The sequence below is a fragment of the Atractosteus spatula genome, chromosome 11 (assembly GCF_055471065.1).
Source record: "Atractosteus spatula isolate fAtrSpa1 chromosome 11, fAtrSpa1.hap1, whole genome shotgun sequence".
Taxonomy (NCBI): domain Eukaryota; kingdom Metazoa; phylum Chordata; class Actinopteri; order Semionotiformes; family Lepisosteidae; genus Atractosteus; species Atractosteus spatula.
The window spans coordinates 44531014-44548344 of record NC_142716.1 but is presented as its reverse complement, the minus strand read 5'-3'; the positions used below and the strand labels follow the sequence as shown (position 1 = coordinate 44548344).

Genomic DNA, 17331 nt, shown 5'->3' with positions numbered 1-17331 from the left:
AAGAAGAAAGAGAACACAACGTTTCGGCCGTGGAGACTTCTTCAGGTGTCACCTGAAGAAGGCTCCATGTTTGCATTTCCCTAGCAGAGACGGACCCTCTACTCACAGAATTAGATTTTTTTAATTTGTGTTTTTATCATTATGTATTGTGACACTGACTGAAGTTTGCTTCTCTCTTGTTAGGGTAACCTGTCTCTTGCGCAGAACAGTAAACAGGCAGGAATTTTTCAGGTGCAGGAAAGAAAATTCATTTGATTATCACCGTTATTGAAGTGGTGATTGAAGCTTATTCCTTCTTGATTAAGTGCGGTTGCCGGGTGTGGGATGAGAGAGTTAGGCACAGTGGCGCAGATCTGAGTGTGCTAAGCTCTCTTGCTGTCGGTTTCGGAAGCTGCAGACTCACATCTGTGTTTCTTCGCACAGGAAAAAAAAACCTTTTAAGGTGTCTGTCTTGGGGAGGGTGTATCGCCATTGGAAGAACACATTGCTTCAATCCGAAAAACCGTGAAAATACCGTTCTTCGCATTAGACCAATTTTATTTCTAAAACAGAAGGTTTTAGAGCAAGGGTCGTGAGTGGGGCTAGTAATTAGTTAAGAGACAACACGTCAGCTACTCCAGTTGGCGATTCGAGGAAAGGCATTCACAATACTTCTGCTCCAGGAAGAGAGAGAGACGGAGTGGAAATGAAGAGGAACGTCAACCAGGACACGGAGAGACTGAATTAAAGTCCGTAAGGCGTCGCGATCCCGTTCGCTCTGATCTGTTCTCGCCACCCGCCGTTAATGAAGATGAACTTCGGGGCAGCGGTTGTTCTCGCGGGCTTAATGGGGCTGCTCAGTTTCAGCTTCCTGGCAGCAGCAATAGCGAGCGAGTACTGGTACATTCTGGAGGTGAATAAACCGAACGGAACCAAGTCGGAAGAACTGAGCTCGCATACTGGACTGTGGAGAACTTGCGAAGGTATGAAGGTAGCGTACAGCACGACAGACCTCAGCAGTACGGGCAGAGGTAGTACACACCTATCGCTGTTAAACCTAATAGTAGAAAAAATGTCATTTTAGTTTTCAGCATATTGAACAGTGACTGCACACAGCTGTTGAGATGCAACCAGAGCTAGCTAAACAAGCTCATTTACCTCTGTAGTCCCTGAGCAGGACACAACCCACAAAAAATAGAAGACAAAAAATATAAAGAAATAGCGTATCAGGACATCTTGTATGATAAATATATTTGTAGCAATGGATTTACAAAAAGAGATGTGCCTAACTTTTCTGGCAGATTTAAGTTCAATATTTAAAGCGCAATTAAACAATTAGAAGGCAATATTAAGAAGAGTCGGGAAAGCACTGAGAAATATTGTCCATTGCTTTATATATATGTGTGTGTTGCAATTTATGGATGTAATATATTCACATTTTTGTTTATTCATAAATTAACCATTTTAAATTTACATCCAATACAGAGGTTCTTTCTGAATGAAGAGTGTGCTGTAACTGAAAGTGTTAATATTACACTCTGAAGAATGATTTTCCTCCGATCAGCAGATGGAAAATGACTGCGACGTTGAGGTTTTTGAGATTTTTACAGGCTGGAGCGTGGGTCGCGAGTCGTGATAATCAGAAACAATTCGTATCAAATGAAGGCGCGATAAATTGTTGTACAGGCGGCTTTCCAGCTGTTACCCAGTGTAACAAAAACATATTTACGTCTGTTGTGGTACAGGAAGGTGTTGACATGTTAGCTGCCTCTCAAGTCTTCAGGTTTGTGTCTTTTCAGATGCTGTACTTATTTTAGAAAGGCATCTTGTAACCTCACGTCAGTGTTTAATTGTGGAGGAATATAGAGTCCTGGCTGCAAGGGCTAATTGAGAAATATATCTTAGGAAGGCTGACATATTTATTTAGGGAGCATATTCGGGGCGGCACGGTGGCGCAGTGATTAGCGTTGCTGGGGTTCGGGGTTCACCACTAGAATTGTGCGTGGAGTTTGTATGTTCTCCCTCGTGTTTTGCGTGGGATTCGTCCGGTTGCTAAGGTTTTCTCCCACAGCCCAAAGACATTGGTGGGTAAACTGGCTTCTGGAAAAACTGGACCAAGTGTGAGTGTGTGAGGGTCTGTGTCTGTCAGTGCCCTGCGATGGACTGGCGTCCCGTCCAGGGTGTACCCCGCCTTGCGCTCGCTGCTTGCCGAGATAGGCTCCGGCTCAAACCTACAGTGTATGAAAAGGTTGGAAAACGGATGGATGAATTGACGGACGTATATTATTATTGTATATCAGTTACAATCACTTGAAACATTTTCTGGCTACTAAAATGCTACGAAACGTATTGCATCGCATTAACTCAATTAACAATTAACAATTAATTAATTGATTGAATTAATAATGAATGATAAATGAATGAATGACACACAATACGTTTAACAGTACGTTTCCTTAATCGACTTTCCACATTGCAGGCAAATATGCTGTCATGACTTCGTACCTGTACAGTTCAAAGCTTTCCGTGTCCCACCTGACATCATATTGCGCCCGTTGGGGCAACCTTGTTGTGAAAGGCGCTATATAAAAATGAATTGAATAGCGCTTTAGGCTCGTTCTGCATGTTCGGACTACGAAACTGCAAGAAACGGATAGAAAGGAGACTATAGCTAACCCCAGCTACACCCCACAGTGCCGGAGGAATGCGGACGTCCTCTGTGCAGTAGGTTGAGATGGGGGACTGGGGGAGGGCATCGGTAGGGCTCCATTTCGGTATATGGACCAAAGCAAAACCACGCCCGCCCTCCTCCTCTAGCCTCAAGGGGCGCGGGGTTGCGTTTAAGTGGGTCCTGAATATCAAGACTCGACCAAGTGCCCGCAAAGTGTAAACATCCCCCGCTGCTGTTAGCGGAGCGTGTGAGGAAGCAAGCACACTTAGAAAACCATTTAAACTTTCATTTACAATTCAAAAGAAATACACACTGTTCTTTTACGGCTTTGGGCTCTGATCTTGCTTGTATCACCGCGCTCCCCGCGGCACATGTCTGAGTCGCACAGCTTTCCCTGATCTGCGAGTCCGCTGGCTCACTGGAGAACAGCAGCTGGCATCCTAATCCCACAATTAAAAGAATATCCTGGGGATTTCAGCCAGCTGCCAGTTTAGTTCTTACTGCACGTATGTTGATCAAAGTAATATTAATAACGTACAGTATGTGGTAGGTGCTTTCAACTAAAGCAACTTACATGTGTACCGCAATCCGACTGAGGCACATTGCAACAGCACAAAATCCGACAACGTGGGTACAACGTGCGCTGACACACCATCATTTAAACGTCCAATTGCTGCCATTACAGGACCATTGAGGCATCTTTGCAGCTGATTTGTGTCATTAGCTGAAGCAGGATTGAAGCTGCTCCGCCTGAGTGAACAAGCATGTTTCTCCAGAGGACCCTACACACAGAATCGTGCACAGGCATACAGCACACTTACACTGGCCAGTAATCTGGTAATGCACAGCATCAAAGAGTAAGGAAAGTGCATTGAGGTTTAATGAGATTTAATGAGAGCTGCCGGTCAATTAGCTACTAGAGAGCAAACGAGTTAGGCTTCTGGATCTTTAGACCATTAGGGAGAATATGACTCTCGGTTGGATGTTAATTGATTTGGATTTGTGTCTCTTAAGAGGGAGAAGCCTGGCAGGTGTCTTGAGAATGTCAACACATTTTCTAGTTGATCTCAATGTATTGTATTAAATCAATAATAATAATAATAATAATAACAACGAATACAGTTATATAGCGCTTTTGCTAATACCGACAAAAAATACTGGACGATGAGCCTTTCTCTTTCCTTTGCCTTGATCCCTTGATTTGACTTAAACGGGACCAAGATGAGCATCTGAGTATTTCTGTGTCTCCTGCCCAATAAAAACAGTGAATATTAATTCAGAGGTAAGTTTAGGTTTGTACATTCAGGTTTGCAAATGCCAATTCGATACAGAAATTTAAGGGGCCTCTTGGGATTTGTGTAATAAGAGGAATTTAGCTTTTAACGGCTTGGCGCATAATTAACATGGTGAGCAGGATCCAAGAAGGAAAGTGCCATTTGCCCCAAAATAATTAAGTCATTTTCAAGATCATTACAAATAGTGAGGAGATTGTAATGATGAAATATGCACATCAAATAAGCATGCTAAATCGTTCAGAGTAATGTAATTATGAAGTCAGGGCATGCCTCTAAAAATACATCAATATGTTTGTGCCTGAGGCCTTGTGCATTTAGGAAAACATATTTCTTCTAGGCGAGGTCTTGAATTTTATGTAGGATTTAGTCTGGCCAGCTCTCCTTCCAAATAATTGAACTTGTTGCTCGACAGAACAATCAAAAGATAGGCAAGCACTTTGAATGAAAGCAACCCACGCAATATGATGTAAATTTGTGGAGAGGCACATGCAGATCGATGCGATATCCTTCCAGAGCCTGGGGTGGATTATTAAATCAAAGTTCTCTAATTGCATTCCATGTGTCTTAACCGGGCACGGCGGTTATAGCCTGTCCCCCCGAGCAAACTGTGCTGCGCTGGGAATGTCGCTGGAAGTTAATGGCTTGGCCAGTGTCAAAGAGCTAGGAGCTTTGATGGAATGGAGGTGCTGAAGAACACGTAGCGCTCTTTTTGTGTGTAGAAAATGCTGTGAAGTAATAGGTTTTTCCTCGGGGAGTGCGGGACCATACCTCTTTCTACTAAAGCCTTTTGCTCCATGCTCTTTCTTTGGTCTAGCAGAAAATAACCCGGCTACGAGCTCACACAAAACAAACCTGCAGCCCAGGAACACTAACCGGCGCAAATAGCTTCTGTTTAACTTTCCGGGCCTGCTTGAACTTTGCTTTGATATCATGAATAAGGTGAGGCTCAGGGTGGTGTGGACACTATTGATGTGCCAATCCAAGAGTGTTAAGACTGACTCCTGGATTAGCAGTATAATTTATGTATGAATTACATCATTTCAACTCTCTTTATAATACGACATGAAATTATGTTGTTGCGGTGCCTAACAGAGACTTTGACATATGCACCTAAATGACTGTTGACATGTGGATTTCCAAACAGCAAAAACAGGGAGCTACATCTTACGGACTTGTTTTAATGTTTGGTCATGTATGGAAAAATGTATTCCTGACCCTAAAATGCTTCCAGGTCATTTAGCAAACGCAGTGTATCGGTCTGGAGCCCAGCTTGGAGCCAGGCTGAGCCCAAACGTCCTGGATTGTGCCCTTGTTCTGTTGTGGCCAGGATTCCCCCAAACTGTAGGTCAGTGTGCATATTGAGGTACTGGTCACGTTCAACATTGAGTGGACCCAAAAAGAAAGACAGGGATTTCTTTTAACAAAAAAGTTGTAATGGTTTACTGCAGAGAAGAAGAAGGGTAAGAAGTGATTGGATCTCTTGGCATGCTTAGCTGAATAACCTGGGGCTCTGGGCAGATGCAGTACTGAGTTAGTCCAGTGAATGGAGAAATACAGCGTGTTCGATAGAGATGCTGTATAAAAAAGCATAAGACCTTGCTGATGGTTTTGTAAGATGGCTAGTCCTTCACTTCTTTTAGAAAAAGCATGCTTTATTTCTTTTTATGCCCTCCCAGTTTGGTAGTTTAATAGAGTGTTAGTAGAGTGGGCTTAACTCTCAGGTAACAGATCCTTCGCAGAGACACTCTCAGCATGTCACTGGTGTGGCTGTTGCACATCCAGCAGGGGGCACTCTCTCCCTCGCAAGCCCAGCAGGTCCTGGAGACACGTACTTGACCGTGGGTTGGGGAGTCCTGGTCACTGTCAGACTAACTACCACTCTGACTGGACATGGCCAGTCTGTGATTTCTGTTCCTTGTGCTGATTAAAAGTTACAGGTTAAAATTTAAAAAGAAAGATTTTAATGCTGCTTGTATTTATCCTGCAACAATCAGCAGAAATATAGGAGATGTTTTGTTTTGGTACTGGTTGAATATTTTGAGGTTAATGGAATGCAGAATGTAGGCATTTGAGACACGTGGTTTAAGGTCGAATACAAGTGTAACTTACTGCTTGGCCAAGCATGTCTTCTTTCTCTGGTCCCTTGAGTTCACTGCGCTGCATATTTCTCTTCTTCTGTCTGTGGTCAGCTGTAGGGTCACGATGAAGATCCATCAAAGCCTTAGATTTAGGAATTCCTGTTACAATGTCACCTTATCATTGGGATGCTGGGATATATTTGATCTGCTTCCTGACTTGTAAGCACAAAACACACACGTTACCTTTGAGCAACGTTTAACTCAAAATAATCTGAAGTATTTCTGTTTCTCCACCCACACAAGTGCCATCAGTGTGGAATCACTACAATGCTTTTATGTTTGATGTGGCAACCCTAGTACTCGCTGATAACTCTAATATTTGCTTCATGATTTGTTTCCTTAAGTATTCAGTTAGCCTTGAAGTTTTTGTGCTGTATTTATTCAGAATAGTTGGCATATAGGGCAGCACGGCGGTGCAGTGGTTAGCACTGCTGCCTTGTGCTGGTGGGTTCAATTCTAGTCCTGGGGTGCTGTCTGTGTGGAGTTTGTATGTTCTTCCTGAGTTCATTAGGGTTTTTCCAGGGGCTCTGGTTTCTTCCTACAGCCCAAAGACATACTGGTAGGTCAATTAGCTTAGGGGCAAGTTGTCCCTGTTGTGAGAGTGTGTGTTTGTCTGTGTGTGCCCTGCGATGAACTGGTGTTTTGTCCATGGTGTGCCCTGCCTTGGGCCCAATCCTTGTCTGGATAGGCTCTTAAGAAATCCATTTTTAGCTGCCCTACAGGTATCTAAGAAGACTACTTTTAGCTGCGCAGGGTATACAAAGAGATTTACCAGAAAAACATGAGGCAGTTGCTTACAATGTATAAATTGCTTAAACAATGTGCAGCAGGTAAAAGCTCAAAGAAAATCTCACACATCCCTTTTTCTTTGATATGCTTACAGAGAGAAAATAAACGTAAAATAAATAAGCAATGTCTGTAATATGTCCATAGATTTTATTTTACTTTTATTTTTTGTTTTGTTTCATGTTAATTTTATTATTTTTATTTGCTTTGGCAACGCTGATTGTACCCATCGGTTGTGCTAATAAAGCACCTTGAATTGAATTGAATTGAAAAAAGGGAATGGAAGAATGTTTTTACAACACCTTAACACCTTTTTAAACCTCTCACCTCTCTCCTCTTGTGTTGCTGTCCCAGGTAACAATGCCTGTATCCCTCTCGTCTATCCCTTCACTGAAGACACCTCCAAATTCTCAGACGCTGAGAGGTATTTAATCAGTGAGTACCCTTTGCACTGCTCTTTGTTTCCAGTGTAGGTCTACTGAGAATTGCTTTACTAAGATGACAGCCGAAGGCATTCAAACAAAGAGATTAATAATAATAACTTGCGTATTTCTTTTCCATTAAACGTAAGCGCCGCCTTTTAAAAATATTTATTTTTCAAGCCTTTTCAGGTCTTCCAGATCCACGGAGTGTGTGTGTTGGAGAAGGACGATGGATATCCCTTCCAATGCTGTTTTCATGAAAGCCAACATCTTTACTTAAACTCTGTCTCTCTCATGTCTAATTAGAGGTTTAATTAATTTAAGCAGTCCTCAAAAAAAGACGTTAGTCTGACACAGTGGTCTTTATTGTACCAAAGCTTTCATTCTTTGCAGTTTTCAAAAAATCCACTTGCATAGTCTTTGTAGTAAATTGAATTGTGCCAGACAAAGATAACCTTTGTTAACTAAAATGCATATTAATCACAGCAAAATAATGTAGCAATTATATGACAGGCAGTACATTTAAATTACTAACCTACACATAATAATTAATGTCTTTCTTGTGATGCACATAGTTATTAAGCTGTACACCCACCTGCTCTGAAATGACCAAATTCCTGCCACTGTTTATTATTATATTATTATAAACAGTGTAAGGTCACCTGTGTCATGGAGTACTGCAGCTGCACGAGAGAAGAACATGCAGTATGAACAGTTATAAACAGGAGGAAGCCATTTGGCCCATCAGGTCTGTTTGAAAGAAGTTAATTGATCTGAGGATCCCATTACTCGAAGGAAGCCAGGGCTTTGGCTTCAGTGACATGGCTGGGTAGCTTGTTCCATGCCCCCACAACCTAGTGATAATTTTATCTTTTGGTTTTGTTCACACTCCTGTTGAGATTACCACCGTTGTGCCGTTTCGGCCCTTATCATCAGTGCCCCCTTGGGTGACGGCACCGGGGTGCCATGTCCAGTTGGCGTTCCGCTCAAGTGGCATCCCGGGTGGACGTGGGAGACTACGCTGAAGGAAATCTCCGAATGATCAGCCATTCAACTTCTGGGAGGAAACGTGCTTCACAAAGTTGATATCATGTCTTTCAAGGGACATCATTTCAGTGCTTCAGTTTTCCCATGCTGTGGATGGAATGACTCTCTCCACTACAGTTATGTGTCCTTTCGGGTCAGAGGGGAAAGCTAGTGCGCCTGCTGTAGCTCACCCAGTGCTTAGCTGGGTAGCAGCAGGACAGATGTGATGGGGTTCTGGGTGCGGGGTGTGCTGTATGTGGTATATGCGTCTGTCTGTGTCCATATGATGTGATTGCCTGCTCTCTTGCCCCTCCCTGCAGACATGCAGAAGGTCATTATCGTCGTGCTGCCCCTCAGCCTGGTGCTCCTGGTTTTCGGGGGGATCTGCGGTCTTGTCAGCTCCCTGGCGCGCAGCTGCCCCCTTCTCGTGGGTACGGGCGCCTACCTCCTCCTCTGCAGTAAGTCTTCGACGCTGGAAGGACTTTCCCTGATTACAAGCATCGCCTGGGGCTTTGCTGATGTTGTGTGTCTGTTGGTAGCTGTCGCTGGGGCTGCGGTCAGCTTTGCTCAGTTGAAAGAGGTCCAGAAAGAAAGGATTGGTTCATACCTGGGAAGGTATTGGTGTGTTTGGTAGGTGTTTTATAACCTCTGATGCAACAAATCTGCCCTATTTAATATTCCCATTACCCTGGTGTATCTACATATTAGTCTTTCCAGAAGGAAAAAGAGACTTTGAATCTGGAATGAAATTAATTACAGGATTTAGAAAGCTGTTTAATACTACTAATAATAAGTCTACATAAAAAAGTATAGTCTTTTTATCTTTTGAATTGTAAAATCCATCTACTAAGGGAAAAAAATATTATCAGTTAATTCTAATTAACAATTCATTCTTATTAAATAATCCTGTTGCTATTTAAGCTTGGTAACAAAATGCAGTTCTCATTATGTAAATTAAGACAAATTGGCTTCAAGTTAATTTTCAAGTTCAAGTTAAGTTTGAGTCTGCCCATCCCAAATGGTGTACAGAAAATGAATCCCTCAAAGCACCACACACTCATATCTTCCCTGAGGCTTTCGGTACCTCATGGCAGGACCTGTGACTTCCAGTAACTCACAGGCTTCGAGATTATTGAAGTTGTCCCGATATGTTGTTATGGAAAAAACACCTTCCCTTGTCTGGCCTGCACATGTGAGCCCTACTGCAAAGCAGGGGGTTCCGTGTGACGTTAAACACATTTGTCAGAGACAAGTAGAAACATTCTGGGTTTCATACCATCGCCATCATTGCTCCTATGAATAGTAGAAATGGTAATGTCAAAAATTGGAAGCATGTTTTAGCCTTGTAATCAGTTTTAATTTGTTTTAAAAAAGCTTCTTCCCGCATTCAAATCATGAGCTGTCTCTTGATGGACCAGAAGAGCTTTTAACTGCATTTTATTTGTTTTTGTTTTGATGGCTCCAATTTGCAAATGGAGTTCTAGATTATATAAATAAAGGTGTCTTTAAAAGCTGATGGTATTTTTGGCAGATGGTCCTCATCTGCTGTGTCTAGCAATAGAGCTACAGCATATGTCAGCAGGGCAGCGAAATGCTATGACTTCTTTATATCCTTCTCAACATTTTTGGTAATTAAAACATCATGCATAAACAAATTATTCTAGCAAAGCCATTAAGCCAAAGACACGGGATGTATTCAGAATGAGCATGCTTATGGATTGTAGCTCTGAGGCATGATTGAAACCTGTACGGATGGTTTTAAAAACATCTCAGAACACCTACATCTGATATGACCTTTTGTAACATAACTAAATATATATTTGCAAACTGTATCACATCAGGCCATTAGGCACACTCTGGAGAGCAAACATAGACTCTGGATGAGACACTTGAGATGCTACCCCTGTTCCCCTGCATGTATTTTTAAAGCTTGAAAGATAACATTCAAGGACTGAGATCTGCCATTCCATCAATCCATTTTCAAGTGCTTCTTCCAGTTCGGGGTCATGGGAAAGCTGGAGCCTATCCCATCAAGCAACAGCCACAAGACAGGGTGTACCCTGAACGGGACGCCAGTCCATCAGAGAGCAGACACACACACACACTCACACCTGGGCCGATTTTCCCAAAAGCCAATTAACCTGCCAGTATGTTTTTGGACTGTGGGAGGAAACTGGAGCAGAGGAAACCCTTGTGAAGGAGTGGAGAACATGCAAACTCCACCCTTGGTCTGGAATTGCCCCTGGGGTCTAGCCCTGTGGAGCAACAGTGCTGACCCACTGCACCATTAGGTTAATTGATTCATTCAACTGGCCTGTTCCAAAGCAGTTTGTATTTGTACCCCTTTATAGAGTTCAGTGTTTCATTTAAATCTGTATGAAATAATTTGTGCGAGAGTTAAACAGCTGTTGACAATCCTGGATTTGGAACTCTCAGCCATCTAATTAAGACTCCAGTGCTCTAACCCACTGTTTCTTTAAGGAAAATAATGACAAACAGAGTTCTTTTTCCACTGACATTCTTTTCACAGAGCCACACATTCCTCTTATTTCACTCTATGATCCAGTAGCTCATGGCCTGAAAGATTTTTCTTGTTTCTAGAACTCCAGTGATGAAGTGGAACCTATTTTAACCCCTAGGCAGTATGTCGAACCAAAACGCAAGGCCTGGTGTGGTATGGAATGATTTGAAAGGCAGTTTGTTTTAAATTGGATGTGCAATAGGCTGCACCTGCTTTCAATATGTTCTGTCTAAGTCTAGTATTGAGCAGGATACAGGACCAGCATGATACAAATTTGGTACAGGTGACCTTATAACTGTATTAGCACGATGGATGTGAGCAGACCCTTTTAGCCAGGCCAGTCGCAGCCTGGCCACACGGATAAGGCCAGTGGGTTTAAGGGGGCGCAGCTGCCAAGGGGGGAATACGGAATGATTAACACTCGGAAAGGAGCGTAGATTTCCTGTGTATTTACTGTACATAACTGAGCACGGCGAGCTGCAGCTTCAAACTGCACTTATGGACTCAAAACGTGCATGTCGAAACACATAGCTAGGTTCAAATAGGACCAACCTCAAACAGTTAACAACTCACAACGGGGCCTTCTCCGGGAGACTTCTGACGGATCAGTTGAGCATGCTTTTGTTTTTACAGTGCTGCTTTTCATGCTGAGCGGCAACATGCAAAAATGATTGACAGGGCATTTGCAGGGGAGGCAAATTAGCTTCGCACAAAGCTGAGACAGGAAAAAAGAAAATGAGGAATGTCTGAAATCTAAAAGAGACGGGTAAAAGCAAGTATTGTACCAAATTAATTTCTGGCACGCCTTTTTTCAGTATTTTGAATTGAATGGGAATTACAGAGTTACACAGACTGTATTAATGGGCACTAAAGAGCAGCTTTGCCTGAGGCAGTCAAAGCCTTTAAAACTGTTGAAATACTTGTCTAAAACATCAGTTTTCTTCTTCTGTAGCAGAGAAGATATCGCTATCTTGGGGTTTTTAAAAATAAAATTCTTAGGGTTTTTAGCGGGGAGTGGTGGTGGAAGGTTGCTGGTTCAAATCCTGTGGCTGGCAGAGGAATCCTACTCTGTTGGGCCCCTGAGCAAGGCCCCTCACCCCCACTGCTCCAGGGGTGCTGTACAATGGCTGACCCTGTGCTCTGACCCCAAGCTTCTCTCTTCCTGTCTGTGTGTCTCATGGAGAGCACACAAAGGTATGCAAAAAGACAAATTCCTAATGCAAGAAATTGTATGTGGCCAATAAAGTGATCTTTTCTGCTAACACCAGCTTTTATTGTTATTTCTCCCGTGTTTGTTATCATGCCTTTTACCATCTGTTGGAGTTATTTGCGCTTTAACAGCATTTGCAAATTTGTTGCTTATTCTTATCCAGGGCACTGAGCTTATGACTATTTACAATGACAGTCGTAGTGCCGGCAGCATGATTATTGTTAAAAGCCCATCTATCATTCCCAATGTGATGAAAACTGCCACCTTCATTTGTTCATTTTATTCCTGCTCACCCTTCGGGCTTCTGTTAGCTGAACAGCAATTTAATATTAAGCAGCAAGTGGGAACACAAGGGCTAAGTCATATTTTTCATTAAAAAAGGCAGTATGAAGCAAAAAGAAGAAAATGGGCTAATTGTAATCTATTCCCCACAGTAACAACTAAAAGAACAAGTCTTCTAAATACATTTCAAGATGAATATGACATTTGAAAAAAAAAATTCAGTCTTTGTTTAAAGATGTCTTTCCACAGACTGTGCGGGCTGAAAAATCACTTCTAAAGGTAACAAACTGGAAAAGGTTTGTTCTTCTACACTGAATTAAGTGCTTTTAATTCATACATGATTGCATGCCAATTCATCTCAATTGCATTTCAATGTTTAGGAGATATTTTGACCAGAAAACTGTTAACTGTTGTTTGCTCCTTGTTTTTGAAGCACATCTTTCATACCTAGACCTTTCAAAGCCCCCTGACAGCTGGGACTGAAGCTCAGAGATGCTACTGTTAACAGAAATTAAATATTATAATTCAATCAGTGAGAAGCAGAACATGGGACTTCTTAATTCAGCTTGACACTGTACCAGAACAGACTAAATACCATGATTAGATTCTCTTATTATGCTATTAAAATAAAGAGATTAAGAATGCAGACACTTTTGGTGCCACATAGACTTGAAAGCTCTGTAATAAACAAGTCAGGTGCTCTGTGTTAACAGAGGACCGCTGGCAGAGGACTGGGATCAGAATTCAATGAACAAGTGAAATGTGCCTTTTAAGTATCATACAGGACAACGTTTTGTTTGTACCAGCTAACAAAAGAATCTTTATGCTATAGACAGAAGCCCATGTAAGTTAATAAGGAGCAAATGAGATGTGTTAAACATCATTCATTTAGAATTTGTTTCATTCACTGAACATATAGAAGTATAATTCAAACCCAGTACACTTTCTAGTAATGGTAATTTACGTTGTACTGTGTATAAAAAACCCCGTTATAGGATATTAATTAATCATTACATTTTCTATAATTATACAGTAATGAGGGGAGCATTTTATATCAATGTTTTTTTTATTACTGTAATTTACTGTAGGAACATCGGCATTGTTTTAGTATTTCATCTCATTTTTATTGCATGCCTATACAATATTAAAACATTTTGAAGCAGCACATTATACATTCTATATATTATATGTAACATCCTATATAATATTGTTCTGATGTATATTAAACTCCAAAATGTTTGTTGCTGGACAGCATGGTGCTGCAGTGCTTAGAATTGCTGCCTACAGCTATGGGATCCAGGGTTCAATGAAGGACCTGGGGTGCGATCTGTGTGCAGTGTGTATGTCCTTGTTTATTGTGGGTTTACTCCGGGTGCTCTGGTTTCCTCCCTCAGTCCAAAGACATGCTGGTAGGTAAATTGGTATTTGGGAAAACTGGCCCAGGTGTGTGCGTGTCTGTGTCTGTGTGTGCCCTGTGATGGACTGGCGTTCGGGGTGCACCCGTTGCTTGCTGGGATAGGCTCAGGCTCCCCTGCGACCCTGAATCGGATGAAGTGGTTAAGAGATGGATGGATGGATGGATGTTTTTTGCTGTTGGGCAACACAAACGCAGCTTGACCTATGCTTGCAACTCCTCACGACAAAGGTCTTGACCCCTCCCTGAACTCCACCACAGCGATGTGTATGACCCAGTAATGTTGACCGAGTGGGGAATCCTTTCCGTGCTCAATCCCACTGTCCCTCTGTGTCCCTGCAGGCGGGATCACCCTGACGGGAGTGAGTGTGTACATTAGCTACTCCCACATGGCCCTGGAGGAAATAGTGCGCACAGTGGGGCCGGCACGCATGACTCATGTCCACATCTCCTTCGGCTGGTCCATGGGCTTGGCCTGGCTCTCGTTTGCCCTGGAGGTCATCACGGGAGTGCTTCTGTTCCTGGGAGCCAGGATCACCTACCTGCAGAGCAGACAGGAGTTGGCGCCGGCCATCTCATTAGCCTAGAATGGGTGGCGCCACACCCACCTCGGGTTTGCATTCAGTCCGATAAACCAGAGCTAATCCGCAGGCTGTTCATGCAGTGAGCCAGAGTGGGAGGCTGCTCTCGTCTTCAGCTGAAACAGCCAGGCTGATTGTTTTTCCAAAAGCCGAGTCTGCACTCGGCACACCAGGGGAGCATTTTCCTTGTCTCAGTGCTTATTTACTGCCATTGAACCTGCATTTCAGCCATACAAAAACAGGACTTGATTAAACCAGTTGGTCATGATGTAGGGCTGCATTCTTTCATTGCTTTTGTCTCAGGGAATGTATCAGAAGTAGCATGAAATATGCAAATGATCCATTAAACCTTCAGCAGCTGCAGCTTTTTTTTTGAATGGATGTGTGCTGTCCCTACTGATAGCAAGCTAGTATGCAGAGTATTTTTCTAAAAACAAAAAATATATAACTTCTATTAAAATTATGATTAACACCTCTACAGTAAGGGTATGGTACACTGCTGTGAATTCCATGACTGTAGGGCTGTATGAAAAGACATGACAATGTCCGGGCAGCTGTGTAGCTTCAGTGCTATTTTATGCAAAGATAAGCTTTTTGCTTGTGGATAACATGCAACCATTCTGCAATTCTGATGCAATTCTTAAAGTTTTACATTGCTTTTGTGTCTTCGGCCACTGTTGATTCAGGTGCTTGACAGGGTTACAGTTTGGTGTTAAAATGTCTGTGTGTACAGCTGGGAGTGGCAATTGCCTTTCAAGCTCTGTCCTGTTTGGAGTTACGTCCTCTGAACTTTTCCTGCTTTTCTCCCAGCTTCTCTTACTGATACTTTCTCCTCCTAGCGAAGCATCCATGAATGTGTATTACAAATAGTTTACTTCTAGGGTATGAGGTAAAACACTTCTATTGATTTTGTACATAGCTGCAGAAGTTCCCAATACACGTTGATCCTTAAAATGGTTTCAGATGTCAAAGAACACCACTAATTTGTCATTCACACAAGAGCAATGCTATGCTTGGTGTAGTTGCACCATAAACACTACACCATCTTTTTTTAAAAAACAACAACAAAATAAGCCATTGCCAAATAGCTGCAATGTTCAATATTTAATAACACTAATGCCAGAATAATTCACATTCACTATTCCTTTCTCCTAGTATCATTAGAAGTCTTTCTGCTAATGTGAAGAGGAGAGCTGAAGTGCCAGATTACACTGACTAATTAACTGGATTGGGGAGTCATAATTGGCATTAATCATTAATTCCTAATTAAAACTAGCTTGTACATTTTAGGGATTAATGCTCTTACCTCGATTTGACTGCACTTTATAATATGATGGGAGCCAGTGATTTAATTATGCAAATACAGCTAGAAAGAGGTACATTGTATTTCCTGTTTATTAAACATTCACCTTTGAAACATTGTTTTTTTATTATGTTTAGAAACTGAATTAAGGAGGGATTTGGAATAAAAGATGTCGTCTGAGATTTCAGAAGCAGAGGATTCCTTGACTTTTCAAAACTCTTCAGCTGTCAGTCAGAAGATTATTAATTATTTGGTATGTTGCCAGATGTGGAGAAGTTGTTCACATTTCCCAGCCCATCCTTAGTCTCGCCTAATATTCATGATCAGAGAAGAATCTTGAAAGTTTTTTAAAGGCAAAACTCAGTTACATGTTAACATGTTTGTATTACATCAAATTTAAGAAATATAAGAATGTCTTTTACTCTCTAGCACTGCAGAATCAGACTGCTCCATTAAAATGTATAACACTTGGTCACCCAGCAGTGTAGTCATCTTACATTTGCATCAACTGTTACTGATTTAGCAACAAGAGAAAAGAACAGGTAAGACTTTATGTTCTGGACATTGTAATGAGAAATGCCTACGTGATTAAGTTCAGTTCTGGGAGCTAAAAAGCATGTGAAACCTGTGGAGATGTAGATGATTACAGCAAATCAGTCATTTCTTGGGCATACCAGAAACAATGCTTTCCATATCAGGTTCAATGTGTTCTGTGGGGAGCACACAGCCAGCACCTAACCTCATTTTGTCTTGTAATGTGTGTGTTTGTGTAAGCGCGGCTGGTGCTATCAGACTATGAGGGTTCCTTTTTAAAATGAGATACTAATGTAATGTACTGTTTAGCTGAAACTGAACTAAACAATTTCCTTCTGCTGATGCATGTGGCCCTGTTATGATTACTGTTCTCTTCGTCTTTCTGTAGCTGTTCGTCTTTCTATCTAGGAATACTAATCAAAGATAGGCTGTTTTTAAAACCAGACAGAAATCTCAAAATCAATGGAAGTGACTAAGCATTACAGGATAGTTTACTAATAATTAGTCATCAAAAGGCAAGAAAGTAGAACTGTCTAAAGAGACTTATAATTAGGTTTGTGTAAAGCTACATCTAATACTACAGCAGGCTGAGTGGTATTATTATCAGGGCAAACCATAATAATCATAATAATAATAATAATAATAATAATAAAAAAACAATTTTAATTCCAAGGGGATAACAAAACACAATTGTGCACCAGAAGCACAGAAACACACTATCTAGAAAACAGTGAGACATTTCTTCACCAGATGAATTAAGGAGAGCTTTGATTAACACCTCATTCAAAGGGTGGTTTGACACCTACAGCACAGTGTCTCCCGTTATTATACTGGGGCATCAATTTCCCAACTTCACTTGCAGCAGCAAACTGTTTCTCACACCCCATTACTGACAGGCCTTGCTTAGCTTTTGTGACTTGACGAGATCAGACTACAAGGTTGTTACACCGCTAATAAGGCTGATATGATCACTTTATTGGCAACATATAATTTCTAGTATTAAGAAGTTGTCTTTTCACATACCTCAACTTATCCTCCATGAGACACACAGACAGGGAAAGAGAAGCTTGGGGTCAGAGCACAGGGTCAGCCATTTATATAGCACCCCTGGAGCAGTTGGGGTGAAGGGCCTTGCTCAGGGGCCCAACAGAGTAGGATTCCTCTGCCGG

General features: G+C 41.8%; 1 protein-coding gene across 1 annotated transcript; it reads left to right on the top strand.

Moving 5' to 3' along the window:
* Window positions 1–784: 784 nt before the first annotated feature.
* Window positions 785–16107, top strand: tmem235b (transmembrane protein 235b). The gene is made up of 4 exons (XM_088927646.1): window positions 785–962; window positions 7224–7304; window positions 8638–8775; window positions 14087–16107. Exons 1-4 carry the CDS (start codon window positions 785–787, stop codon window positions 14329–14331), a joined length of 642 nt encoding a protein of 213 aa, XP_088783772.1. The 3' UTR covers window positions 14332–16107.
* Window positions 16108–17331: the final 1224 nt, after the last annotated feature.

Bases quoted from the DNA above. Each gene is read 5' to 3' on its own strand.
- tmem235b (XM_088927646.1), top strand. From the start codon at position 785: ATGAAGATGAACTTCGGGGCAGCGGTTGTTCTCGCGGGCTTAATGGGG. The intron at 7,305-8,637 runs GTGAGTACCCTT...CCCTCCCTGCAG, and splicing joins CGCTGAGAGGTATTTAATCA to ACATGCAGAAGGTCATTATC. The intron at 8,776-14,086 runs GTAAGTCTTCGA...GTGTCCCTGCAG, and splicing joins CGCCTACCTCCTCCTCTGCA to GCGGGATCACCCTGACGGGA.